Genomic DNA, 27,145 nt, shown 5'->3' on the forward strand with positions numbered 1-27,145 from the left:
ATCAAATGTGTTTAAATTAGTCAGCTGTTCTATTATTTGCTAATAAATAAAATTCGTCCCCATCTAATGTCTCTCTCTACATATAACGCTTATAAACCTTTATAAAACTGTAATTGTGTTTGCTGAAACACAATCATTGGTTCCGCCCTGTGCCATGGGTTCCAGTCCGTGGGGTTTTGGCGTTGCACCACCGTGTCCATGCTACTCTCTCTGACCGCTGTGACTGTAGAGTAGAAATGTGACGTTAGGGCCCATTAACTAAATAATTTAGGGACGTTTTAATCGAAGCAATGGCTCGGGTTGTGAAAGTATTCCGGACTTTGCGCAATCACTGGAAGAAGTCCACGTTTGCCGTGTGCGTCCTCTCTTATGGTGGCTACTGGCTCTATGGTAAACACTGGTGGGTATCAGACGTTAACGTACTTAAATTACTTACTGGATAAATCACAGAGCTGCCTGTGTGTTTACACGCTGTGTCTTATACCTTGTTAGTGACAGTGTTTTACGGAAAGAAGCCTGTCTAATAGCCAAGGTAAGACACATCTTACAGTTTTTCTTGTCAGTCCAGTCACCCAAAGGCATCACAGATATTTTTACTGTAGTGATTGTGGCTTTAATCATCGTCTTAATTCCTAATTCTCTATCCTGATTAGGAATTCGGCCGTCAGCAGATAGCCCCACAGGAGCGGCTGAGGAAAGCTACAGTGATCCTGAACCCTGCAGCTTGTAGTGGGTAAGAAGACAGAAATCTCAGAATCCCTTTCACATGGTACCTATTTAGACAGCATTCTTTTAATCTACACTTCTGAATCTATTCCAGAAAAGCAAACAACCTGTTTGAGAAAAATGCTGCTCCAATCTTACACCTGGCTGGTGTAGATATTACAGTAGTAAAGGTACGAGTAAATGTCTTTCTCTCCTAACTCTCTCAAATTATTATTAGTTCTGGTGGAGATAATATTGTATGACATGAATATTTGTTTTGCATTTTTCTTTACAGACAGACTATGAAGGCCAGGCAAAGAAGCTGATGGAGTTCATGGAACAGACTGACATGCTGATCGTGGCCGGTGGGGATGGCACCTTGCAGGAGGTCATCACAGGTTTACTGCGAAGGCCTGATCATGTAAGTGTCAAACAGCTAGTATGCTGATGCTTTTTCTATAGTTAATTACGGAACGAATAAGTTAATTCAAATTTCAGTTTTAATGATCTTACTGTTGTTTTCTCATTACAGGACATATTCAGTAATACACCTATTGGGTTCATTCCTCTAGGTTCTCTTAATTCCTTGAGTCCAAGTCTTCACCTCGTAAGTGACAACAAAGTCAGGTATATACTTTACTAATACATAAACACCTATATCATAACACCATGCAGTGTCAACCTCAGTACTGTGTCATTTATGTGTATATACAGACACACCACACTTGGTTTTTAACCTTGTTTTCCAGGGATATCTCATCAGCAACACTGTCCATTCTGAAGGGGGAGACTGTACCACTGGATGTCCTACAAATTAAGGTATGAAAGTAAAGACTCTTCAAAATCTGAAAGTAACATATTTATTTACTGTAGTAGTTTGATTTGTGTTTTGTGTTCCAAGAGTGAGAAAGACCAGCCAGTCTTTTCACTGATAGGACTACGTTGGGGTGCTTTTAGAGATGTGGCTGGAACAATCAGCAAGTAAGAACTCGTAACTTATTCTTCTAAGCACAGGTAATATTTTTCCCTGTACACTGTCTAATTAGCCCTTATTTGTCTCCACAGATATTGGTTCCTCGGACCACTGAAGACAAATGCTGCACATTGGTTCAAGACTTTAAAGGTAACGCATTCTTTTTGCCTTAACTGGGTTTATGATGCTTGAAGTGTAGATCATTTCTAAAACATTAAAATAATGATACTAAATGTTGTTTAGGAGTGGCCCCTGGTCCAGGAAATTTCAGTGTCCTACTTAGCTCCCACTCTACGGCCCCCTGACCTGCCTCCTCACAAGCCCCTGAGGCCAAATCTCTTTTATCGCATCATCCGCAGACTTAAAAACTACTGGGACCCTCCTGTTGAAGGTGACCTGGTGTTAAATGTGTGGTTTTAATTGCAGAGGGATTGCATCTCTGCAGTCCCTAGTTCCAACAGTATTGTGACGTTTACAGTTACATTATGTTTGTGTGTTTACTCAGAGCCCCCGAAAGCTGAAGAGCCAGAGAAGTGGGAGGAGAAGCAGCTGTCGACTATAGAGCTGTTTATTCAAACACACAACAAAAACCCAGTAGAGAGGGTGAGTCCTAAAATATTTACATTTGCAAAACTATAGGCCTATCAAAACCCCATGTGCCTGGTTTTTCTCCTATTGTATATTTATATTTTCTTCTGTTTAAATTTGCAGCGCTTAAATGATTCCCTGATGATCCGTGCAGAGCCTCATAATTTAACTGTGGGCGAGTTCGTCACTGTCGGGTCTGTAGCACATAGAGAACAGACTTCAGGCAATGTACATTTCTTAATGTTTAGGTAAATGAAATAAATAATGTGTTCTTGATTACAGTAATAAAAAACTGAAGGACCCAACGGAGTTCACCAAAAACTCCACAACACTGGAAGCCAGTGCCTGCCAGTTAAAGCTGCCAGAGGTCAGAATAATCAGAGCACCTTTCTAGGATTACAATGAATAATAGGTCTCCATCTTGAATTCCCTGCTTAGCTTTGTGTGTATATTTAACCTTACCGAACTGTCCCTAAAGGGCTCCAGCGGCTTCTACAATATTGACAATGAGGAGTATGAGGCCATGCCTGTGGAGGTGAGGCTGTTGCCACGGAAACTCCGCTTCTTCATCAGTGCAGAGCGCAGACAGCAGCTGCAGTCACAGACGTAGTGATGAGGACAGAACCGGAAAAGACAACAAGAAGCATCTCAAAAACATTTTAAAGAGCATAACGAAAGGACCAGACATCAAATCCTGCTAATTTTGTAAATTGATGTCTGCTAATACACCTGTATAAAGCTGACCGAGTAGTATGAATAACTACATATCAAGAGTATGTAATTTGAACAGTTTCAAAGATTATTGCCTAAAAAGGACCAATACTTTGTGTTTTTCTAACTAACTTATTCACAGGTTGTCTTACATCTGGACTTCATCAGGTGGTTTACTTTAGCTATCTTGTTTCATCTTGGTCAATAAAAATGAATAATACAGTGGGGTGCGTACGTTAAAAACCTTGTTAATTTACATGATTTTCCTATATAAAAAGTTAGTTGTTGCAATAAAAAAAATTCCAGCTAAATGTCTCATATAGAAGACACTGTGATATTTGAGAAGTGAAACGAAGTTTATAGGATTTACAGAAAGTGCAATAATTGTTTTAAACAAAATTTGGGCACCATAAAAAAACATGAATGAATATTTAGTAGATCCTCCTTTTGCAGAAATAACATCCTCTAGAGGCTTCCTATACCTTCCAATGAGAGTCTGGATTCTGGTTGAAGGTATTTTGGACCGTTCCTCTTTACAAAACATCTCTAGTTCATTCAGGTTTAATGGCTTTAAAGCATGGACGGCCCTCTTTAAGTCACACCATAGAATTTATATTCAGGTCTGATGAATGACATGGCCATTCCAGAACGTTGTACTTGTTCCTCTGCAAGAATGCCTTTTTGAGCAGTAGGGTCGTTGTCTTGTTAAAAGATCCAGCTAGTTTTATCAGTCCACAGCACCTTGTTTCAAAATGCAGCTGGCTTGTCCAAATGTGCCTTAGCACACCTCAAGCAGCTCTTTTTGGGGCAGACAAAGGCTTCCTCTGCATCACTCTCACAGACAGCATCTTTGACTGTGTTGACTGTGACTGTTCTCACCAGTCGTCGCTTCTGTTCTTTTTTGGTCTGCCGATGACTGGAAAATGCTGAGGATTGATGAATAGCGGTTTTGAGAGTTATGGAAGAGGTGTGGGCTCATAAAGGATTACGATTATGCAGAGATGGAGGCCGTAGAATACATAACATATCAATATTTTATTATTTTTACAATGGCAGTACAGCGAAATGAAGTTGCTCATGCTATTGATTCTGTGTGTACATTACTGTTACAGTGTTTCACATTAGTAGAGATAATGACACATTTGTTATCTGTTTGATTTACATTACAACAAAAACTCGTTACACTACTTGGCCGTGGTGCTGCATGTGTGCAATGCGTTTGCCGTCTTCCATTCAGTAGAGTGACAGGCTGTACGAACAGGTCATTCAGCAACGGCTGGTACTCATGTGAGCTCCACTAAGAAGGCATTCGATACAGTGTGTGCTGTGTACATTCTCTTATGTGCATGTCATACACCTGTAAAGCAAACACCACCTGGATGTGTGCTGGAAAGCAAGTTGAGTCGACAGTTTGCAGTGGAGACATTCAAGAAAGTGCTAAATACAATGTAGTAAGTCTTCTAGTACACAGTGTTGACCTACATACAGTAATGAATTGGTCACTTTTCTGCAAGAAGGTTGTGTTTCCATAAGGCCCCATTAAACAACAAGGCTGACGCCTTTTCTGCCATACAAAGCTCTGCACCTTCTTTGTTTTCCAGCCAACCGAGACACAACTCAGGGAGGTTCAAGGTATAAACGAAAGCGTTTAACGTGACAACAGAAAAACATTTGTATTCATAAAATTAAAAAAAATGTTAGGACATTGCATCGTTGAATTCAGAAGCATATAAAGTTTGAAAACCACCACCCCAAATTTATACGAGGGAAACATCCGGATGTGTTCCAACATGGAACAAATGATCACACTGAGTGGCAACGCGACGAATGAATTGAAGCAGTCTGACGGGAGAATTCAAAAGACACAGTTGGCCCATCACTGGAGCTGGATTCTCTGAATGGCGCCGGGATGAAAAGGCTGAGAGACCCTCCGCTGGAACAGGCCGTGGAGGATGAGTAAAAGCCTCCGCTCAGACCACGATGTGCCGTCACCACATCTCCATAAACACAAACGACACCTTTGTAATGCTCACAGGCGAGCAAAAAACAGAAAGGACGCCTTTGAAGCTGATCGACAAGTAAACTACAAACGGCTCCATCAACGATTGGTCATTCAGGAGCAAGACACAAAGTAGCTGTTGCAAATGAACCGACCTCTGTATGAAGTAAAAGAAGCAGAGCAATAATACAAATCAATAAAAGCTGTTGACAATGCTGTAACACACACACACACATGCACGCACACACGCGGACACACACACACACACACACCCTTTTATAACCACCTGCTGGCTCAGTCTGTGAATCATAGCATAACAAATAGTTGAGTGTGATCACTGTGTGCATCAAAAAATAGTCCAGTGGTGGACAATGTGCAGCATTCATGAGAGGTAAGTGCCACATTCATTCATTATCTGTTACAGGATATATCTCAAATCAAAAAACTACATGTTCCCTGCGCAAAGGGAAACATCTCATGCTGACATTCTACAAGAGGTGAACCGTATTTATAACAGCTTCTCTCCTTTCACGCAAGTCTGCTTCATAATATTTAACCATCCCCGTTATAAAAGGAGGATGTCACACCTAATCTCCATTTTAAGTTCCTCACCTGCAGAGAGAAACAATAAAAACTGGAAAATCCATGTGACTGAGGTTAAATGCTAGTGAAGGAGACTGATCCTTTCAACAAGCTCCTTTCATATTGCTTTCTTTCTGAAAGGCAAATAAAGTGGTGAGAAGGCTTTTTACTCAGAAGTAGCTTTTACAAGGGCACGACACACAATTTTAACACGTGTAATGTCACAGCAGTGAGTTCTGAAGTTGTCACACATTACAGCAGTCAAGTCAGAATTTCCACTGAAATCAGTTCCTGTACTAGAACATTTTCCCAATAATATGGAATATCACAAAATATCACAAACGTGATCATCAAAGCTGCAAAACGGTTAGCGTTGCTCTACAGTGGACTAATGACCAGTCAGCTGATATGACAACAATGATAATCAGTCAAAGAACTCACATATCTTCTGTGTGCAGTGAGACACGGGATGTGAATGGCCCCAGTAGTTCGCAGCTGCCAGACGGCGCGGTCTGCTGGGCCGGTGATTCTCTGCCTCCGTGAACATCAAGTGTCCTGATGGTCCACATTGATTGCAAACAGTCTCCACAGGTGAGATGAGACACATAAAGACGGGCAAACGGACACCCAGTGTGTAGGCCTTGAAGGCCCATTAATCCAGTGGCATCCCGAGTGTCAGGCTTAAGAGCAACAGAGGTTGTCTATGACCAGCGTGACGTCGATGCCATAGACCTCCAGCAGGTCGACCAGGAAGGAGCGATCGCCCTGGGGGTCCAGCCCCATGCCTCTCACGTGCTCGGCCGTGAGGGTGGGATCGGCGCTCCCCGCAACCTCGGACAGGGTCTGAAAGATGCGGTTGTTCAGCTCCATGAAGAACCTGCGCCGGGATTACAGGCAGGAGTGTGATGAGGGCTACATCCAAGCAGCAGCAGGGCTAAAAATGCACTTCTTTGTCTGACTATGACTCAGGTGCGCTGAGAAATATGAGCACGCCAAGGACTCACAGGATGAAAAGGTCCTCCTCGTTTGACGTGCAGTCTCCATCCACCTCCTGGGAGTACAGGAACTGTTGCCTAGGAGGCAAACACAAGCTGGTGTCATTTATATGTAATTTAGGCTCATGCAAACAAATGCGTGTTGTCCTTTGGTGTTTAGCAGATGTACCTCTGTTCACTCAGCTTCCTGTACTTCTCCTTGTCTGCTGCGTTTAATCGAAGCAGCTGCTGCAAATGGCTCCTGTGCGTCTTTACATTCTGGTTGTCGACGTAGACGTCGTACAGCTCCTTCTTCTCCTCGAAGATCTTCTCCGTGGTGCCTTTGAACGCATGAATTCATGATTCATAGGCATAATCTACTAACGCGTGTCAGCGAACTATTCATGTAAAAGCTTCACCCACAGGCCACGTATGACAGCTCTGTTTCCAGGGCGCTGATGTCCGCTATGTTGACGTAGAAGAACGGCCGCAACTCAGGCACCGACACGCCGATGCCGGGCAGAGACACGTTGGCCAGGCAGCAGCAGCAGTAAACTGAGGGAGCACGAGAGTAGAATGAGTGAAGCATCTTCAAGGAGACACAGCAAAAGCACAGCGTGGTTACAATATTCAGAACATGCATAATGAGAAGAGACGAAGCTCCTCACCCCTGTAGCAGACGACACCTACAGGCGGAGGCGAGAAGATGAGGAGACGCTTCCGAAGCAGCGCAAACTTCCACAGGACCATGATCTGCTCCCCGAAGAACTGGATGAACTGGGACATGCAGCCGGCCGGGTGCGTGATCTGCGGGGAGGCAGCGGTGATTTGAGTGGGTTCTACCAAAGCGGGCCCACGCGGGCGCACTCTGTCTGCGTCCAACCTTCATTTCTGGGTGCATGCAGCGGTTGATGGTGGTGACGCTCCAGGTCGGACACGCGGTGACCAGCCCGTTTCCTGTGGGAGGAAGAACTGCCTTCTTGTCCTCGTAGAAGGCCTCCAGCGGAGAGTACTGGCCCGGACACTGCAGCTGGTGTCTGGAGAGAAGGGCAGGAAAAACGTCTCACACGCCTTGAATTCCATTTCAGGTGGAATGAAAACTTGCTTTTTCACTCTGTGACTTAAGTATTGACATACTAAAGTCATCAGTGAATAACATACTCTACTTGGTTGCTGACTGTAGCATATTCTGTCATTACTTGGTGTAAATAGCATTGGACTGGACCATTCCAACAACTAAGTCTGTCTGAGAATGTGTGTGTCACTGCAGCGTAACCACACACACACACACTGGAGGCTGTAACATAATATTTATACGCAGTCAGTGAGGAGATAAGATTCCGTGAGGTGCAGCACAGTTTCTGAGGAAAAGAGATGCCGCCAAGATTTGCTCCACTTCCGTGTTCAGACTTCATACAGCAACTACATGTACATGGGCTCCTGTCCTGTGGCGCTAACTGTGACTCTGGGTTAATGATTAATAGATGAGAAGATTTTAGACAAAGAAGCGGAGACAGGAGACGGGCACATGAATTTAAACCAGCATTATACAAGGTAAACAATGCAAATATGGTGGAGAAAATGACACACACAAACACACACAGCATGTGTTCATTACCTGACTTGATTCTCCAAGAAGTGCATGTAGCGGTAAAGCAGAGTGTAGGAAGGAGACAGAATTCCCACCGACTTCATCCGGGCTCCTCGCTCCAGCTCACTCTCCACGGGCATGTTGGCAAAACAAGCCAGCCCGAAATAACAGCCTTTACGGAAATATCTAACCAGAGGCAGAGACGAGAACACAGAGTAGAAGCAATCAAAGGGTGGCAGAATCCTGGCAGGCACTGAACAGACGCGCTCCTCTGGAAGGTAAATGTCGCCCTGCGTGGCTGCTGGGAGTACGTACATAAAGTCACTGGTGATCCGATGGGAACCGCTGGCCATTGACTTGAACTCGACTCCATCCAAGTTCATGTCATGAGGTAAGCACCACTCTACCATGTTCCCTGTCGCACGCACACACACACACACACACACACACACACACACACACACACACACACACACACACACACACACACCACAAAGTTAGATTTACCTTCTTACCACTACTACCACACATATGTGTGTTTTGTGGGGGTCAGTGTCAGTGGTAGTGAAAAAAACACTAAAGTAAAGCTACACGTATCCACAATAACCCCCTTACACTTGAACTGCTATTTATTTTATTGGTGGAGCTGCTCTGTCACATTACATATTCCATCTAATCTACGGCATTAAGACTTGCTCTTGAAGGAAACCACCACTTCAGATATTTTCCTGATCTCCATTCCTCGCATACCTGATCTCGTATCAAATGTGACCACAAACACCGACACGATCTGGTCTTTTTCCTCCCACTGGTCCCTCGCCGAGAGTCCAGTGAAGGGAACATTACGATCCGTTCCGACGGGATCCGGGCGCCTCCACCCGCGCGCCGACAGCTCGGCGTGCGGACGGCCCGGGCTTCCGTTCCTGCTGGCAACAACAGCTGCTACAGTCTCCGCGGGGCCGCAGGTGATGGTCACGGCCGTGGTGGCGGCGGTGCCGCCGCTGCTCCACCCAGGACCAGCCGCAGTGTCTGACTGCGGTCGCTGCCCGGCCGTCGGCGAACTTTTCCCCGGCGCTGCGTCTCTCTGTCGGCGCGGCGCAGGCGGCGGCGGGGCCGCCTGGTTCGGATCGGACGGCGGGATCTCCTCCCAGTCCAGCAGCGGGGCTTGGTCCGACTGCTCCACCATGGCGCTGCCGCTCAGAGGAAAGAGGGGGAAAATGACGGAGAAAGTCCTGCGTCCGGTTGGCTCGGTCCGGCTAGACGCGCTGCTGGAGCCGGATCATGATGTCCTGCTGCTCGCGCTGTTGTTTTCTATGTATTTGTAAGCGTGTCACATCCAGAGAGGAGCTGCTTTCCCTCCTCCTGTCCTCCTGTCTCACTGTTTTGATGACGTCGCCGACTTCCGCCCTCGTGTCTATATTACTATTTCATACAGTGACCTAATTTAAAACATGGGCTTTTTTAATTTGCTTATAGCTTTTAATATTATACTGGACTAAGTTGACATACACTCAAATCATATATTATGTGTAGAGCAACTTTTTAAAACCTCTTACCGCTTTTTTTCACGTTTATTTATTTGTTTAATGTAAATTAGTTGTGTCCACATGTTAATACCCCAGTGTCCCTAAACAATCACGCTTCATACACTAATGGATCGTTTTATCCAGGTGTGTGGTTTATTAGCAGCTCAGCCAATCACAAGGCCTCGTGTGTCGTGTTGTTAGGCGTAGTTTATTTAAACCGGAAGTTATTAAACTTGCATACAAGGCGCGAAATTCGAGCGTGCTGTGGCTGTGGCTGTTGGCGACTAGTTCGTGAGTATACACGACGAACACGCATTTTTATTTTAAATTAAGCCATATTTTGATGTGTTTAGTCTGGAAATTACTCCATGGCTTCTATGTGTTGGGCCTGTTTATTGTTTAATGGCAGTGGTTGAAAAAGCAGTTCATTATTAAAAGCACTATTGGCTTGATGATGACCTTATGGTATTGACCTTGTAGGTCCATGTGCTACTGCTTAGCGAATAAGAGTATGTAGAAACCTACTTCTCAATTTAGAGAATTAAATTCAGACCTAACAATCTGGTGCAGATCAAACAACATGGCATTTTTGCAAATGAAAACCTTTGCCAGTCCTCAAGAATGAGCCAGCATCAAGATGTTGTTTGACGAGATCAGCCAGAAGCTGGACTTCTCTAGCTGGGGGGAGGAGGGGAGCAGCAGTGACAACAGCTCAGATGACTGCGCCGCCATGACCCGAAGTCCCAGAATCAGCAGCCCGGCCTCCGCCTGCTGGACACCCAGGGTGCAACGCCACCGCAGCAGGAGCAACGCCATGTCGTCCCCTTCGCAGTGCACGAGTCCTATACCCTATGCGTCCTGGAGCAAACTGAGGCTCTGTGACTCTCCCAGCACACCCAAAGTAGGCAACACTCCCCACGGACGGTAAGCCTCCGATGTCACCCTCTCTGAACCGACTTCCGTCTGTCCACCTGTAGAGTCTGCTGTCTAAATCGTCCAAGCCCTACTCGAGCACTAAGATAAGTCGCCATCAGAGGAGTCTGTGTTTGGCCTCGTCTGCTGCGAGCCTCCCCCGGGCACCTTCTGTCAACGTCAATCCCTTCACGCCTGACACGGTGCGGCGGAACAGCGAGCAGCAGTGGAGGAAGGCCTGTAGAAGTGATGATGATGAAGAATACGGGCAAAGGTAATGACTGTGTGGACCAGTTGAAACTAGTAAACACAAGTTATGTGAATGTGTCAACTTCACAATAAATTTGTACATTCAGCATCTCTTGATTTTCTTAACCTTAATGAATGTATTAGATTTCACAGTCCAGATTGCTAATTGCTAACTTGGGGATATTTTTTGTTTATATCACCCTCATGCATAATCTTTTCCTCAAAGCAACTTACCCCTTTTTATCTTCTAGATTAAAACACAGCCTAACCTCATCGGAGGAGGACGATGAAGCCTTCCTCCCACCAAAGGTACAACTATTTTTACCAGTGCTTCTAGTGAACGTCACCCTCCTAGTCAGATGCCTGTGATATGATTTCATCACCAGGCTTTGTCATCTTCCGCTGCCTCCGCACTTCTTCTTGTTTTGTCCAAAATTACATGCTGTCAGTCCTACTTCCGGGATTTCTCTGAGGGAATCTCCTGTGAGGAAAGGGGAGCTGTCAAAATGGGCACTTTCCTCGAGGAAGCGCTACCATATTTGGTGGCAAGTCGGAGAAGTGGTTCCCCCTAGCCTCAATCATAGTCAACACGGAGCTGTGTGACGCGTGTTCCTTCTTTAGATGTGTCTTTGGGTTTACCACAAGGCCTCCGTCTGTTCATCTGGCAGAGGCGAGCTGTCCAGGCCTTCATGCTGTCACGCTATGAGAGTGAATTCTTGGAGCTGGAGTGCATTGGCGTGGGCGAGTTTGGGGCAGTTTACAAATGTGTGAAGAGGCTGGATGGCTGCTTGTACGCCATAAAACGCTCCCGGCGACCCCTTGCGGGTTCTGCCAATGAGTGAGTCAACATTTAGTTGCTGTAGCGAACATTAATCAGCCTACTTTGTTAGAAAAACTGCACCTGAATTGATCATACTCACCTGACCATGTCCCCCTAGGCAGCTGGCTCTAAAGGAAGTGTACGCTCATGCTGTTCTTGGGCACCACCCGCATGTTGTTCGGTATTATTCTGCATGGGCAGAGGATGATCACATGATTATTCAGAATGAATACTGTGATGGTAAGATTTACAAAAGCAACGTATTGACTCTAAATATCTTCAGCGTAGACCCTAAATTGTGTTCTTGGTACTGTTACACTGTCTGTACATCAGGTGGAAGTCTCACTGATGCCATTGTAAAGAAGGAGGTTCAAGGTGAGATATTTACTGAGCCAGAATTAAAGGATCTGCTCCTGCAGGTGTCAATGGGTCTGAAATACATCCACAGCTTAGGTCTTGCGCACCTGGACATCAAACCAAGTATGTGTCACTGACAAGTGTCCACGTTATGCATCTTATTGTGCTCAGTCGAACATTAAGTCTACTAAAACCCACTTTGCTTGAATTGTCTCTAGGTAATATATTCATTAGCCAGCAGCCCAGCACAGGAGCGGCGGCCGAGGGGGAGAGTGAGGAGGAAGATGGGAGTTCTCCAGCTGGCGTCATTTATAAAATTGGTATTTTAGTACGTCTGAAATTCAAATAAATGACTACCTTAAACATTTCTTTGCTCTTTGATGTGATTCTTGCGGTGTTCTGCAGGAGATCTGGGTCATGTGACCTCAACCAACAACCCTCAAGTTGAAGAGGGGGACAGCCGCTTTCTGGCCAGTGAGGTTCTGCATGAGGTGAAAATATTGCATACCTATTGGTGAAACATAACCCAGAGTGGGAAACTGTTTTCATTGTTTGTATTGTTCATATTTGTTCTTTCTCTGCTCCCAGGACTACAGTCACCTCCCCAAAGCAGACATCTTTGCGCTGGGCCTTACAGTGCTGCTGGCAGCCGGGGCTTCTCCGTTGCCTCAAAATGGAGGCGAGTGGCACAGTATTCGAGAGGGGCAGCTCCCCAAGCTGCCGCGGGAACTCTCCTCAACCTTTATCGATCTTCTTCAGGTGCTCCACTATAAAGACGTCCAATTTGGCCACCACCTGTGTAAATTCACTTGCCATGGACACTGAAAGTACTTTCCTGTTGTCGATCCAGTTGTTGCTGGATCCAGATCCGACAAAGCGTCCGTCTGCCAAAGAGCTTTGCAAGCACCCCGTCTTGACGGAGGAGAGAGCTGGAAGGCTGGCCACTCAGCTACGCAGAGAGCTCAATGTGGAGAAGTTCAGGACAGCCATGCTTGAAAAGTAAGGGTCAGATTCACAAGTTTTAATCGTAGAGAGACAAATATAATTGACCAATGTACAGCAAATCATACATTTGTATACCCAACAATGTTAAGTGCAACGTATTGCTTTTATTTTTTGTATGTCTTTTAATGTGCTTCTGTTTTTGAAGCTTTGGTATCTGGTATGAATTACATTATGACCAGCAGATGGTGCAATATTGTATGAATTGCAACCACCTTTGCTGCAAATGAGTTATGTCTGTGATTAATACTTGTGCATTACTCATACTACTCCCTTTGACTTTCTTCTGCACAGAGAGCTTCAGGAGGCCCGTCAAGCAGCTCTGTCACCAGAGCCGGACCTCCCGCTTCAACTGAAACCTCAAGCTGAGATGGGATCGCTACCCAAATCGGGGAGGAGACTTGTTGGTGGGAGGAAGGCACGGTCCATGAGCTTTGGTTGTCCCGGATATGGCGTATGAGAGGATAATGGATGCCCGATCTTTTGTTCTGCACAGTGACCCAGTCCATATAGGAGGAGGCTTAAACAATATGCAATACCTGAACTGCAAACATCTCCATGGGTTATATTTTAAGGCCTTGTGTGACTTGACCTATAGATTGGAGCACATCATTGTATTTCAAGGACTGGCCTCTCATTTAAATGTGACAGTTACAACGTTGGTGCAATGATTTGTTTTAGTCTGTTTTTAACTTGTAAATAAACGTTTTATACAGATTATCATGTTGACCGCTTCCTATTTTAATGTACTGTTAAAAGTTTTGTCTTTTTAAACCAGTGTATGACTCATTTAGTGCATTTAACAATGCCGATGGACAAGTCGAGATGGGACTTTCCAAAACAACAGTTGTTGTTATCTTGAGGTGCAGGCCACTGTAAGGAAGCCGTGACAACGAAGTGTAATAGCGGAAGTAAAAGCGATTATACCGCGCACTTAGTTTTTCCCCTTTCTGGACATGTGTTTAAAGTTTACGACTCTGCTGCATTCGTTCGCCACGTATTCATTGGTTTCGTAAGGTAACAGATTTGAGCGGAAACAAAATCGGCTTCATGAGTTGACTAATAGTTGAACTATAAAATCATAAATCAAATATATGACACACGAAAGTTTGCAGTTACATATTGTTGCAATATTTTATTTTGCATTGCTGTCCCACCTGACAAAGTATAATACAGTTACGTTTTTGCTGAGTCCTGATATGAGTCCTTTTTGCTGAGTCCTCGGTATTTTTTAAGTATATATATATATATATATATATATATATATATAGATAGATAGATAGATAGATAGATAGATAGATAGATAGATAGATAGATAGATAGATAGATAGATAGATAGATAGATAGTCAAATGCCAAGGTAGTGAATGCATCATGTAGCGTGACAAGTTGCCAAGTCCGCTTATTCTAAGGAGCCAGACACAGTTTGTATACTTTTCTGGTTGCTTGTTTCTTTACGGAGACCTGGCAACACTGATAGGCTCCACCCCTACACACTTGTTGCTTGCTCCTCTATTTCTCTACAGTTATGTGTGGCAAGTTAAACTGCTAGCTAACGTGCCCGGCAGTTGAATCGCGTGAAGGTAAGTTTAGCTATTGCCTACAAGCTTATTTAACCGTGATCGCTTTGCTTTCCATCACCCAGGTCTGATCGTCGGTGCTTGAAAGCTTACAACAGTATGTTCAGGCAATTCAATGCACGCTAAAAGAGTTAGCGTTAGCTTGTTTGTATCTTAAGTTAGCGAAAGTCAACTAACGCTAGATTAATGAAAATATACTACAATACATTAGGAGCATAATTTAATATTTGTAAGTATATTATGACTGGGATAGCAAGTTTGTATTGTTTAATGAAACAAAAATACGGTTTTTTTTTTCATTTAAATGCCCTGCCCCTTTGTGTTTTTCGCCCTTTAGTTTTCTTCCGCACTTCACAGGGCCGAAAAGAGAGAAACGATGGGCGACTGGGAGTATCTGAGTAGCCAGCCAAACGCCGCCTTCGTTGTTTTTACTTTTTTCCAAGCGGACTCTAATGTTACAAATGCAAGGTTCAACCAGGAGCTCTTCAACCTGGGCGAAGAGTTAACGCGAGCCCAGCACTCCAGGGTTCAGGATGACGAAGGGCTGGAGACCGACGGGCACCTGCCAAACTCCTGGAAAATATCGCTGGACGGCATTGAGCCCTCCCTGGACCTTCACAGTAAGCAATTAGTTTATCACGAAACTGTGCCAAAACAACATGTGACTTCAGCTAAAAGCAGGAACTGACTGCTGTCAATCATTCGATGTTATTATGTACTCAAACAATTAGTTTATTAAGGGATCAATTCTTGATGTTGTGGCTGTCTTTGTTTGATAATTGTCTTTCGCTGTCTTGAATGTTGACTGTGATCTAATCATCAACCTCGTTTTCTTTTAGGAAACTTTGAAGAAGCTGCTGCCCTTCAGCGGGTTGCAGAAGAGTTGAGAATAATTGCAGCCCAGCTTGAATACAATGTTGTGGCTCAGGCAACTCAAAACCTCCAAAGAAACATCTCAACCACCAGATTTTATGTGAGTGTTCCTCAGCTGGTTCCTTCCTTATGACGGTCATGGAATATTGATTTTAGAGAAGCTTGATCTGTTGATCTGTATCTCAATTGTGACTTGGCACTCAAGCTCAGATTTAATATTGTCTTTGTGTACTTTTAGGAATTGAGTCATCACATAAACATCGAGGTGGAGAACGTGATGAGGGCGATGCAGGGGGTCGTGGACTTGGAAGCTCTGCCCCAGGAGCGAGTTGTCTTGGCGCTCACCCTCACACTGGTGAAGGGTGTGTGTCAACAGGCCCCACAGCTGCTGAGAACCCTATTCAACACTGTGCTGCAGTACATTACCGTTTCTTTAAGGCCCAGGTGATGTTTGAGCTGCAACAAGAGGAAGTAACACAAAAATGTGGGGGGGGGGGTTTACGGCTGATTCTGAAACCTACTTATGTGAAGTCAGCTGTGACGAAAGCTTTTTTGACTTTGAAGTATTGAACACTTGAATTCAGTTTAAATCAAAGTGGGGAAAACTGAATATTAAATGTTTTTCTTTATTTGCACAGTTTAGTTTTACTTATGTTTGTTTTGTATTTGAAATGCCTGATGCATTTTTTTTTCCTTTGGTATGTACAGTACATATATCAGCAGGCTGTTTTTCGGGATGCTTTTTGTGGTAATTCTTGAAATAAATGTCTGCTGAATTACCCAATCTCCCATTTCATTGAGCCATGCCAGCACTAAACTGAACCATAACACGGCAAAACACAGGTTTAGAAATTTCTAGTGGCAATTTATCTAACAAACAATTTCAAATAGCCACTGAGGAACCGCAGGCTGAGTCATTATGTGGAAATAAACAACCAAAAAAACTGCTGTATGCAGGAGATTTATTGGTCCAACAAACAAACAATCCGTGTTGGCTTCTGGTTGTGTGTTTCCGTGTCTCTTGTGGCTGTTGTCCGTTTGCTGGTTAAAAACTGTTTGCAAACCCAGTCTCCCCCCGACTCCTTTACCCGCCCACCTATATAGTCGATGAGGTGCCTCAGGCGTTGCTTGAGAGATAAGTAACTGAAACAATTAGTGGTAAACAATTAATCTAATAAGCAATAGATAAAGAAAACAAATAGCTTCTACAAAACTGATTAACCTTTTTATTATATAAATATTGGGGGCCTTTTTAACATTTGTCCTGATCCTTACTACAGCATTTTCACAGCAGGTGTACAACACTGTGATGATACCCCCTTTTGATGTTAAATACACTCAAATTCTCAATGAGTAACATAGTTACAGTCGGCAACAAATATCCTTTGTAATCTTTGTAAAATGTTCTGAAATGATGTGTCTGACTAGCTTAAAGACACGGTCTCAGAACCACTTCTACAAATGAAGTGGGAGGTAGCCCAGGGGCATTCCACACCGTTAAAGCTTTTTTGAATATTTTCTCACAAGTAACTGAAATACACCCTGGTGTCGTTTTATAAATATCCAACACATGGTATTCATGAACCTTGTCTCTTTTGCACCTTTGAAATATAAATGTATAGTAATATAAACTTTAGACCCATTCTAAGACCGGTTCATGTTAAAAAACATGCAAAGTGAAAACAATGTGAGCTAAAGGCGCCCAATTCAAACTGACAACAAATAAACCCCAGGAAAAATATTTTTATTAGTCTTTTGGCAGGGAAAGTCGAGTAACAATACATTTTCATTGAAGACAAACTGTGCAGTCACATTACTCTCCTTCTCTGGGGTAGAACTACACACATTGGCTTTATCTGTGGTTTACGTTTTCCTCGTAAATGAATGTAGACAAAATGCTGTAAAACAAGGGCCCTCGTGGCCAATTCATAATATTTGGTACAAGTTGCAAACTCACTGCAACGAGAATTTATAAATGTGAATTTGTGTCGAACTGTACTCAGTATATTCAGATTAGCATTTTATTGGTGCAATATAATAACCCAGGACTAGTGTGCAGTGCACCTGCTTTGCATTAAAAATGAATGTCAATCCTTCTCAGCATTAAACTGTGAAAGATGTATAATAAACCTGTATCAGCTGTGCTTTTCAGACCGACACATAAAAACTTATATCTGATTGCATTTCAATATCAAACAAAAACTAGCAGGAGAAAAATCAATGTCCACATTCTTTCCAAATTAATAGATAAAATATGTTGCACACAAACTTAAAAGAAAGGAGGAAACAGGAAAACCTGGAAGTGAAGGATGTGGAGTGAACTCTTTCTTATTTCTGTTAGTACCTAGTGGAGTGAAGCAGTCAGGTCTCCCAGCGCAAGCGATTCTGGATGAGGTAAGGTTTTGGTTTGCCCAGGGGCATTTTCACAGATTAAAAAAATAAAACCCTATTTGATATTTCCAATATAATTCTAAGGAGAGTCACTGTGTGCATCCTAATACATTTATTTCTACCATAACATTTTATAGTTAGCATTCTGCTCCCCTGAGTAAGATACTTCACTATTTCCTCATGTATCTTAGTACCATGAAAGCAGCCAGAGCCACCAGAACAGCTGCTCCATACAGCAGAGGTGATGGCGGCTCCCGCGGCACTGGAGGCTTCTCAAGTGGAGCTTCTACCGGAGCCCCTGCGGCCGTCGAGACCACGGGTGCATCCAGCGGGTCCTGAGGTGGCTCAGCAGCAGTCTCTGGTTCTGTCTGGACAGGCCCTGTGTCTCGTTCTGGTTCGGGCTCAGGTTCTGAGGTGGACTCAGGCTCTGCTGGTGGCGTCGGGGTGTCGTTGGCCAGAGATGGAGGTGACACCTCAGGAGGCACTGGGAAAGTGGCAGCAAGTAGTTCTGGCTCAGGCTCTAGTTCCACTGCAGGAGCCGCTGAAGGTGCTGCAGATTCTGGCTCAGCGGGAGGTGAGGCAGCAGCTTCCGGGGCCAAAGGAGGCAGCTCTGGTTCCAAGGACACGAGGGAGGGCTCCGCTGACAAGCTGCCGGGCGTCTCTATTACAACCGGCTCCTCTAATGAGATCAAGGAGGTCGGCTCCGCCGAGTCCACCTCGGCAGACGCTGGAATAGGCGGAGTCTGGTCCCTGAATTCTTTCCTGAGCTCGGCCAGCTCGCTCTCTGTGCCCAGCACGCTCATCATGCTCTCATCTATCGCCGCGACCTCGCCGCCTTCGTCCAGCAGCTCCGCCTCCTCACGCTCCACGTGGACGATGTCCGAGTTCGAGGAGTTGTTCTCGCTGCGCTCCTCGGCCAGGGCCACGCCGTCGTTGCTGTCCAGGCTCTTGACGTCTTCGGGGTCCATGGCACCGACCTGTGCCCAGGACTCGTGGCCGGCCAGAGACACAGGCAAGCTTTCCGTCTGCCAGGAACTGTGCTCGCTGCTTGTGTCCCCAGTACACAGCAGCGACGACGGAGGGCTCAGAGGCTCTGGATGTGGCTCTCCTGACAGGATGTAAATGTCGTTGCTGTCTTCAGCGATGGCCTCACCTCGCTCCTCCTCAGACACCAGCGTGAACACTTCCCTCTGTGGTGGACAGACAGATACAAAGGACAAATATATTAGAGATCATTGCTGGTTTAGTCTTTTGTGCCACCTAGTGGAAGCTGGAGCCCAATGCTGGAACAAAGAGGCACCTAAAGCTTATATATTACATAAGGATATCATCTGATCATGTGAGTATGACTAACACTTTAGCTTGTTAAACTATATCTGTGCGATAAACCCTAGTGATCGCTAATGAAAGTCTAATAAACATCCAGATAATTAATAGAGTAGACGTCAAGTTTGGCTCCTGCTTCATGATCCAGCCTGCGTCTCACCTCGCTCTGCTTGTCAGGTAGGTGCGACTTAGGCTGATGAGATCCAAACAGACAGAGGTGTTTATTCAGAAGGGAGGGGTCCATGTTTGTGTCAACAGCAGACGGGAAGGTTCTGACAGGAGCGGGCAGCTCCCCAGAAACCGTTAGGACACGTCAACAGTGACACTGACCTGCTAATTTGCATTTTGTCTCACATTCTCCCCATTCCATTCAGCGAGGGTGGAGGGTGTTCAATGACACGCTCACGCTGCGAAGGTCGTTTTCCTTACAAGGACCTTTGGCAGCAAAGAGATTAAATGCAACAGCAGTCCATCGTCATCCAACATTTGCTTCCTCCATAAGCTGATTTGCATGTGGGAGAGTGAGACCCAAAGCCTCACCATCAGGACGCGGCCTCGCTATCAGAGGAGAAGGTTGCTGCTAGTATTTAGGAAGGGACCGATTCCTACACACGGCAATGATCTAAAAGCAGGATGCGCAGAGGGGGAAAGCTCAGCTGTCACATCTGTTGACAGACTCCTCCCTCGCCCCGAGACGAGCAGGCGACAAAACAAAAAGCCGAGGTGGTAATGTCTGCCCGTTCTTCCTCTGCTCAGGTATGAAACGCTTCGCGAGAGGAGAGCTGAGGAGACGCCGTCTGCCAGAGCGTTTCTGCTGCTACATTCTTGGGACGGTTACAAGTAGCTGCTACATCAACAGGCTGCTGCCACAAACTGGCAACCTGCTGCGTCCTCCTGCAAAACAACATTAGGTTGGTGGAAAAAGCCTTGCACTCAAGCTTCAAGCTTGAAAATATCAAGAAAATATTTAAAAGTGTCCAAAAGTGAGTGGGACCAGCGTCAGTCAATTTAAGGATTATTTTGATCAATGTGATGTTCACTGGCTCATCTGCACTCCGTGACACTTATGAGGATTATATCATCACTCCTTTAATGGTCAAGCACTTTCAAGAGGTCACAGAGCAGCCGACTGACACCCAGGACTGAGAGGGACCCTCACTGCACTTGTCAGCATCTAATCACACCGTTCATCAACCTCTCCATGTGTTGATCTCACGTCCAGTAAGGTGCTTTCAGACAGACGGGGTCTGATCAGTAGAACTTTGCTACTGTATGCGAGAACACTACGGAGCAATTAAGTTTCTTTCACTGATCCATTCAGAAAAGCTATAAATACATTATTATCCTCTTTTCCAACATCCGTCCCATCACAGATACAACTCTCAGTGCAAAGCCCATTTTAAACTGGAATAGCCACTGCAGCGACTGCAGCTGCCATTACCAATGCTGTGACGGGGCTGAGGCTCATGGACAGAGGGTGAAATGGACGGGTGCCCTGTTTAAACCTTGGCAGTCAGCCACTGTGCTGCTGCTGCTGCTGTAGCAAGTTTTCAGCCGGTCAGGCCCGTGGTGATGATGTTTTCAGAGGATTATGGGAGTTATTTTTGGGGCTTCCTCAACCGACCCACTCTGGTCCAGTCTCTTATTAGTGCCGTGGCACAGTGATGCACAGCGTTAGGCCCTGGAGCTGGAGGGAGGGTGCTTACATAACACGGGAGAGCAGTGTTACACTGAACAGGGCAACAGCACCTTGTCCTTAAAATGTCACGGGCGCAGCTTCAGCAGCAGATCCTGCAGTAACATAAGGGTTTGTTCAAGGCGTTTTATTGCTTTTGATAATAAGCTGCTTTGACTGTGAGGCGGCTATCACGTGCACTGCAGTAAGGTCGTGCATGCCTTGAGTTGTCCTGTTACATCACGCTGGCTGGAGCTGTGCTATGAAATGGCTGATGTGCACACTCATCGTTGTCATGCAGAGGATTTTCGAACCCCCCCCCCGTGCTGCCAACAACAGCAGGCACGCAACCCAACAGGCCAGCCTGTCAGCACACGGGCTCCTCTGCCCCCTCATCCCTCCCCAGGCTCCACCTACACCCACCCACCCACCCCTGGTTCTGCACCGCATGAGGACTGGAGGTTTTGTTCCTGCCAAATGAAGTGTGCGCCGCATCGGGGCCATAATGATCCTTATTGTAGTCAGTGCTAACGAACAAAGACCTTATGAGAGCCGCCTAAATTAAGATGGTTCATCATGTTCAACGTCCTGGAAGTATGAATAATAAGTCACTATGATGAATAAATACAGATAACTGTAACTAAAACTCAGCGTTGCTCTCTATGTTGATGTTCTGCATTATTCGTCGATCATACATCACTGACAACAAAAGTCAACTTACACACTGTATTTACTTGCAACCACTAAATAGCGACAACAGCTGGTAGACCCGTCAGGGAAAACCTGTTTGGCCGAGAACCCACAGCCCAAGAACCACAAGCTTTCTTCCTATTTGCCTCCCAAATAAAGCGTCCTACCTCGATGCGCAGTGTGGACAGGCCACTGGTCCAAACGCCAGACTTGCGTCGATGGAGCGGAGGTTGGAAGCCAGTTGGAGAGAAGTGTGCATGCAGGCAGCTGTCAAAGCGATGGAGATTTCACTTTGCTCTGTGAGGTTCACCATCCCCGCCCCCTTTTCTCCCCCGTCTCTCACCCGTCCCCTCCTTCGTATTCCATCCTTTCCTAAGCCCAGGCTCATGTGTCCTCCCTCTCTTTCTATTTCTCTCTCCCTTTCCCTCCTTTCTCTTCCATCTCTCCGCCCCTAATCCTGCCCCAGTCCATCATCCATTCATCCAATGACATAACACAGAGCGAGAATGCAGCATTGTTTACACAGAACCTACGTGTTACAGTGCGCTACACGAAAACCCAGCAGAACTTTATGACTGAGGTAATGGCGACCGGAGCGGCGTCCAACGTCTTGGGTCACGTGACCATTCGTCAGCACAAACTAGTTCACAGTGAGCCATCTGTGACACAGTGTTCCACTTCTCATGAAATAGGAAAACTTAAACCTCAAAATAACCACTGCTGAAATAATTAAATCCAAAAAAACACAAATGAAGACCCAACCTAAGAACGCCGTCTATTAACACAACACTTGAGCTGCTTTTCATCAGGGTGTTCTTGCCTAAGGACAAATGTGTCACAACATGCACAGCTAGAGAACATGCAAACAGTAAATCTTCCATTGAAGGAGAAGGCATCAGAAATACGACTTACTCTCTGTCGTCTGAGGAACAGATTAAACCAAGTTGAAGAGACAGGAAATTCAGATTTAGTTGAAAATTAAACTCAACCAGGATTTCTATAATGTGGACACTATTGTTCGGCTTTTGTATTTGTATCTGTAAGGATAACGTATTTAGGATTCACACCATGTTTCATAAATTAATCCTCTTCATCAGTAGGTCACTGATGCCCTCATCTGGCTGTTTACAGATCTCTCTCATCTATTTGGAGCATGGTCTGCCACACCCGACTTCCTGTTTCTTCATCTACATCTGCACTATTTTGCATATCGCAGTTAAGAAGCACCAAGTAGTGAGTGTGTAACTTTAACACTCACCCATCCCCCCTGCTCCATGATGTACGTGGATTCCTCCTCCTCTAGTATGCGTACCCCCATTTGCAGCAGTGTTGTGATGGGTTGCCCCTCACGCTGTAAAGCCTGGAGCAGCAGAAAAGGCACTAACACCTGGGAGAAAGAGACTGGGATCAACAGGACTCAAGTGACGAATACTTGTAGATTAAAAATGTATTTAAAACATGTGTGGACAACGCAAATGCAAATTTCACACTATTTCACCTTGTTCCAGCCTCCCTGTGTGTGTGCTGACAGAGCCAGGGCTGCGTCTCTGAATGTCTGGTAGTCTAGAGGCCTGAAACACACAAAAAAATCATACCATTATACCCAAAACTGACTTGCAACATGAGGTCTTACGAAACGTCCCAATATGACGAAAACACAGAAAGCATTTAAGTCAATGTCTCTTGATTGACTTCTATCTTGAGTGAGTGATTGAAACATTGTGAAATGTGGAAGGTCACAGAAGCTTGGTTCCCTTCTGAGACTGCCAGTTTTAATCTAAGACCAACACCGATTTCCAAACAGTGCAAACAGCGAGTATGAATTGAAGCCATTGTGTAACTATGTCCTTTCCCAGTGACTATTGAAATTCCAAAGATTTGAAGTCATTTAGTGCAGACGTGTCTTTGTCTGCATGGATGGATGGACATGGATGGATGGACAGTCACAGCTCTGTAACGGACCCTGCGAGGAGCGCGTGCGCTGCCGTTGTCAGGTGTGCGTCCAGCTCCCCGGCCAGCCGGTCTCCCACGGCAGCAAGGCAGTCTTCTATAGAGGAGTCGGGGTTGGCTGGGCTGAATACCAGCGATGCGTGGTAGCTGACACCTGTGGCGGATGCAGCTGCAAACACACAGAGCACGGGACGGGATGCCACGTTAGACAGAAGCAAGGATGATGACACAGAGAAAGGCATCAACATCCCACTTTTAAAAAGACAGAACCTGTAGAGTGCGTCATGAAACGTAATGCACCGTCAGACACACTGGTGATGACTCATATAGTTCTCACGAACACATATTTTAGGTTATATTAGGCCGTAAGCCTATTACGCAGGTTTGGGTAATTATATATGCAGTGTTCACTGACTACTCGTCTCACTTTGGGAAAACCTTGTCTGGAAATTAAGGATGCGACTGAAGGAGCAAGACATAAACAGTGTATATTGATGAATTAAAGATGTGTGAGAATGGTTTCCCGCTGTGATTCTGCATCCCGTCGATGTCAGACGTGTTTCTGATGTAGTCCTTGGATTGTGTTTACCCACTTACAGGCTGAGATTTCATCTTCCAGCTGTCTCAGTTCTTCCTCTATCTGCCTTTTGATCCTATTAGTTCTCTCCCTCTCGTTCTGGTCACCTCCTGGAAAAGACACACACACACACACACACACACACACATAATGGACACATCTACTCCAATACGCAATACATTATCTATCCGCCAAGCAGCCCTAAAAACAAATATCCGCTGACCTCAAATCAGACAACTGTGATGCGATTCTTTATGCTCATTTCATATAATTTGTGTTATGTTTTTACCTCAAGTAAAACATTTTTTCTAGTGGGGCCAGTACCTGGTTAAACTAAAAGAAATGGTTATCATTGCAAGACTAGTCTTGTGTTAAACATGCAGTTTATTACAAACTAACTAAATGTGTTGACTTCAGAATAATTTTGATCAGAATCTTGGTTAAAACGAGCCTCTACAACCACCTATACAAATGCAAAACGTTCTACACAGGTGAAACGGTCTGCAGTCAGCTCCTCTTCCTCAAACAAAAAAAACCCAAAATGAGTTAAGACTGATGCCCTGTCGTCACATGCATACAAGCCACCAGGCTTGTAAATTATTTACGAGATCCAGTCTGCACTGTTAGGGCGGGTAGAATGTGCCACGCAAGGGGCAGAACCGCTTTGGCAAGAGCAGCAACCTTCACGTTCACAGGACACGCGTTCTGAATGGAGGCTTCAGATAAAGACAGCGCTAAAATGTTGACTCCACCAATACAACGCCACTAAACTGGGAACCAGCAGCAGTGACATGCAAATCCACAGTAAAACGCGTGATCAAATACAGCAGCCCGTTCGTCACTCGGCCTATGTGGCTCGTACGTAAGCGCCGCGAGGGCCGGTGTTGGTTTTCCCCGGGCTTAGTGCTCTTTCAGCATTCTGCCAGACAGACAACTCGCCAACTATTTTCTGGGTTCGTCGGCGTTTGAGTAATCCCGTGGTGATTGCACATGGCAGGTTGTCAGACGCCGGACCGGATCAGGCGGAAAGCGGGGATCAGTTCCCTCATCTGCCTTCTCCACCCATTCCAAGCATGCACACAACAATGAATGGGGCAGGAAATATGGACAACTTCCCCTCTTGCTCCCCCCCTTTTTTTCCTTTATTTCTTGCTCCATTTTTTCAGATCATTCATTTCCTGTGGCAGATGGAACGGCCTGCCTGCACGATTTAAAACATTTATTTAAAAAATATATTCTCAGATATATTTACAAAAGTGAGGTATGTGTAACTATATGCAGCCTTTAAACTGACGCTGCTATGATATTTGTATGTCCCTGTAGCACATAGCTGCACAACATATATGATAAATGCCTGAGGTCATGACACAGGGCTGCTATACAAGGCTCGACAGACGTGCCGGTCCATAGATACTCTGGGGTGGACACCACCTGTAGTTGGACCATCAAAATATAGCAGAGTCTTTCCAAGCACTGCAGCGTCATTAATGTCATGTTAAAATTGGCATGTGCCTCCAGGTCAGTGTTAAAAGAGGCCCAGCTGTTAAACAGGTGGCAACCTGCCTACACACCCCAAATATTATGTAACGGCCATGTGTTGAGTGCGAACGTGCACGTAAGTCTATTTATGAGTACACAACTGTGAGCTTTTGACATGTCCCACTGTATAATGCAGGACTCCAACTAGAACAGAGTGTACTTGAGCTTCTTCTCTCGCTTTTGTGATGGAAGAAATCCCGGCAGCAAAGAAGAGAGTAAATAACTTTTTCAAAAACTTTTTCTCTCTCACCTTGACATGTACTTAGCGTCTGAGACCTGCTGGAAGGCAGCATTCCCAGGTAGCGGAGCACAATGTACTTGGTTTCATAATGGAAACCCTCGGGCACACTGGCAGCAATCGAGGCAGAAAAGGTGGAGCCCGAGGAAGCCATTGTCAGACTCTCAGGCACATTTATTCTTGCGGTCAAAGCTGGACGTGTCACCTGAGAAGAATCAGAGAGAGAAGAATAGAAGGTTGTCCCTGCAACAATGAGAGCTGTCTGCAGTATGGTCATTTCTGGCTGAGGCATCTGTTACACCAATTACAACGCTGTTCTTAGCGGACGGGCTGAAAGTCACCATGACATGTGTGTTTAACTGTAAGACACAGGTAACAGGTAAGATGCAAAAGAGGTTTCTCCTCATACGATGACTGAGCAAGTTGATCACGGTGAAACGTTGCACGACACTCAAACCGGCACACAATAACTGAGAGCGGATCCGCTGACATCGTCCTCCGGACACAAGAGGACACCACGTGGGCAAAAAGTTAAAAAGGCAGGTTTGCCGGATTAAAAAGTTTCAGCTTCAACTGTCAAACTAAGCATCTAGAGTTTAAAAACACTGCACCGTGTTACAAGAAAGCATATATTTATTATACAGTGTGTAGAATATAACCATATATTAATACCTGGTGTTATATTATAAAGATTTTACAGTTTTCAAAAGTGTTAACAAAGGTTGTTTGTTCATTTCACAATGATCGTAGCATTAAACTCGTGGCTGGTGACACTGGACAGCCTGGTTTTGGTCAAACGAGGTGTTGCTGTCACATTCCCCACACATGCGGCTGTACAGTAGCTGCGACTAGCTTAACGGTACACATTAGCAAACACATGACCCCCGGTTGAATCCAACATCGGACGATCTCTTACCGTCCTGGTGCAAAAGCAGCCAGATGCGGAGAAGTTACACCTGGAACGGAAACATGCGACACGAACACAATAAAGATAGCTGGACAGGGCAGACCACCAGTGACAGGCAGCAGCAGCAGCAGCACTAGTTCCAACGTGCTACAAGCTAGAGAGGGCGGACCACCACGTTTCCTGTCGCGCCGTTCAAAATAACACACCCTGTTTCTTTTCTTAAATTGTTAAACCCTACACTTAAAGGCAGCACTGACACTGATTTTAAAACGTACCTGTTTAAACATCTAGATATGGGCCCACGCCTCAGCGTGTCCGCCCACTGCGTCCTTACAGCCTGCCTTTGTGTATTGGTTCCGCTTTTCTCCACTTGGCCTGCTTAAGTTTGTGTTTTATTTTGAAGGTTTAAAA

At 45.3% G+C, this 27,145-nt stretch overlaps 4 protein-coding genes across 6 annotated transcripts; 2 read left to right on the forward strand and 2 right to left on the reverse strand.

The window, feature by feature from the left end:
• The first annotated feature begins 152 nt into the window (after positions 1-152).
• Positions 153-3,200, forward strand: agk (acylglycerol kinase). The gene is made up of 14 exons (XM_029152907.3): positions 153-400; positions 493-532; positions 654-733; positions 821-896; positions 1,001-1,126; positions 1,238-1,332; positions 1,455-1,524; positions 1,607-1,686; positions 1,771-1,828; positions 1,922-2,069; positions 2,184-2,281; positions 2,390-2,460; positions 2,549-2,633; positions 2,745-3,200. The coding sequence occupies exons 1-14, from the start codon at positions 291-293 to the stop codon at positions 2,874-2,876; spliced, it is 1,269 nt and encodes a 422-aa protein (XP_029008740.1). The 5' UTR covers positions 153-290; the 3' UTR covers positions 2,877-3,200.
• A 793-nt stretch (positions 3,201-3,993) lies between these two features.
• Positions 3,994-9,688, reverse strand: dennd11 (DENN domain containing 11). The gene is made up of 9 exons (XM_029152906.3): positions 8,874-9,688; positions 8,439-8,538; positions 8,151-8,309; positions 7,416-7,569; positions 7,201-7,339; positions 6,956-7,087; positions 6,723-6,873; positions 6,563-6,631; positions 3,994-6,435 (listed from the first exon to the last, which is right to left on the reverse strand). Exons 1-9 carry the CDS (start codon positions 9,307-9,309, stop codon positions 6,240-6,242), a joined length of 1,536 nt encoding a protein of 511 aa, XP_029008739.1. The 5' UTR covers positions 9,310-9,688; the 3' UTR covers positions 3,994-6,239.
• A 136-nt stretch (positions 9,689-9,824) lies between these two features.
• On the forward strand, positions 9,825-13,707 carry wee2 (WEE2 oocyte meiosis inhibiting kinase). Of its 2 annotated transcripts, none has more exons than XM_029152901.3 (12): positions 9,825-9,940; positions 10,262-10,550; positions 10,627-10,835; positions 11,062-11,119; positions 11,479-11,648; positions 11,749-11,870; positions 11,964-12,110; positions 12,206-12,307; positions 12,393-12,478; positions 12,576-12,746; positions 12,838-12,986; positions 13,284-13,707. In XM_029152901.3, exons 2-12 carry the CDS (start codon positions 10,287-10,289, stop codon positions 13,447-13,449), a joined length of 1,644 nt encoding a protein of 547 aa, XP_029008734.1. In that variant the 5' UTR covers positions 9,825-9,940; positions 10,262-10,286; the 3' UTR covers positions 13,450-13,707. The 2 variants fall into 2 exon arrangements, with proteins under 2 accessions (XP_029008734.1, XP_029008735.1); XM_029152902.3 differs by having other exon boundaries at positions 9,852-9,940; positions 10,220-10,550.
• A 3,461-nt stretch (positions 13,708-17,168) lies between these two features.
• bcl2l13 (BCL2 like 13) lies at positions 17,169-27,129 on the reverse strand. Of its 2 annotated transcripts, none has more exons than XM_029152897.3 (7): positions 27,010-27,129; positions 25,840-26,032; positions 24,071-24,160; positions 23,486-23,642; positions 23,022-23,094; positions 22,782-22,910; positions 17,169-19,022 (listed from the first exon to the last, which is right to left on the reverse strand). In XM_029152897.3, the coding sequence occupies exons 1-7, from the start codon at positions 27,019-27,021 to the stop codon at positions 18,003-18,005; spliced, it is 1,674 nt and encodes a 557-aa protein (XP_029008730.1). In that variant the 5' UTR covers positions 27,022-27,129; the 3' UTR covers positions 17,169-18,002. The 2 variants fall into 2 exon arrangements, with proteins under 2 accessions (XP_029008730.1, XP_029008733.1); XM_029152900.3 differs by lacking the exon at positions 27,010-27,129 and adding an exon at positions 26,744-26,927.
• Between the last annotated feature and the right edge of the window lie 16 nt (positions 27,130-27,145).

This window comes from Betta splendens, chromosome 6, assembly GCF_900634795.4.
Source record: "Betta splendens chromosome 6, fBetSpl5.4, whole genome shotgun sequence".
NCBI classification, from domain to species: domain Eukaryota; kingdom Metazoa; phylum Chordata; class Actinopteri; order Anabantiformes; family Osphronemidae; genus Betta; species Betta splendens.

Bases quoted from the DNA above. Each gene is read 5' to 3' on its own strand.
- wee2 (XM_029152901.3), top strand. From the start codon at position 10,287: ATGTTGTTTGACGAGATCAGCCAGAAGCTGGACTTCTCTAGCTGGGGG. The intron at 12,747-12,837 runs GTGCTCCACTAT...TTGTCGATCCAG, and splicing joins CCTTTATCGATCTTCTTCAG to TTGTTGCTGGATCCAGATCC. The intron at 12,987-13,283 runs GTAAGGGTCAGA...TCTTCTGCACAG, and splicing joins AGGACAGCCATGCTTGAAAA to AGAGCTTCAGGAGGCCCGTC.
- agk (XM_029152907.3), top strand. From the start codon at position 291: ATGGCTCGGGTTGTGAAAGTATTCCGGACTTTGCGCAATCACTGGAAG. The intron at 533-653 runs GTAAGACACATC...TATCCTGATTAG, and splicing joins AAGCCTGTCTAATAGCCAAG to GAATTCGGCCGTCAGCAGAT. The intron at 1,829-1,921 runs GTAACGCATTCT...AATGTTGTTTAG, and splicing joins ATTGGTTCAAGACTTTAAAG to GAGTGGCCCCTGGTCCAGGA.
- dennd11 (XM_029152906.3), bottom strand. From the start codon at position 9,309: ATGGTGGAGCAGTCGGACCAAGCCCCGCTGCTGGACTGGGAGGAGATC. The intron at 8,539-8,873 runs GTATGCGAGGAA...TGCGTGCGACAG, and splicing joins CACATTTGATACGAGATCAG to GGAACATGGTAGAGTGGTGC. The intron at 6,874-6,955 runs GTGGGTGAAGCT...ATGCGTTCAAAG, and splicing joins AGAGCTGTCATACGTGGCCT to GCACCACGGAGAAGATCTTC.
- bcl2l13 (XM_029152897.3), bottom strand. The intron at 23,095-23,485 runs GTCCGTTACAGA...TGTGTGTTTCAG, and splicing joins GCGCACGCGCTCCTCGCAGG to GCCTCTAGACTACCAGACAT. The intron at 22,911-23,021 runs GTGAAATAGTGT...TCTTTCTCCCAG, and splicing joins CACAGGGAGGCTGGAACAAG to GTGTTAGTGCCTTTTCTGCT.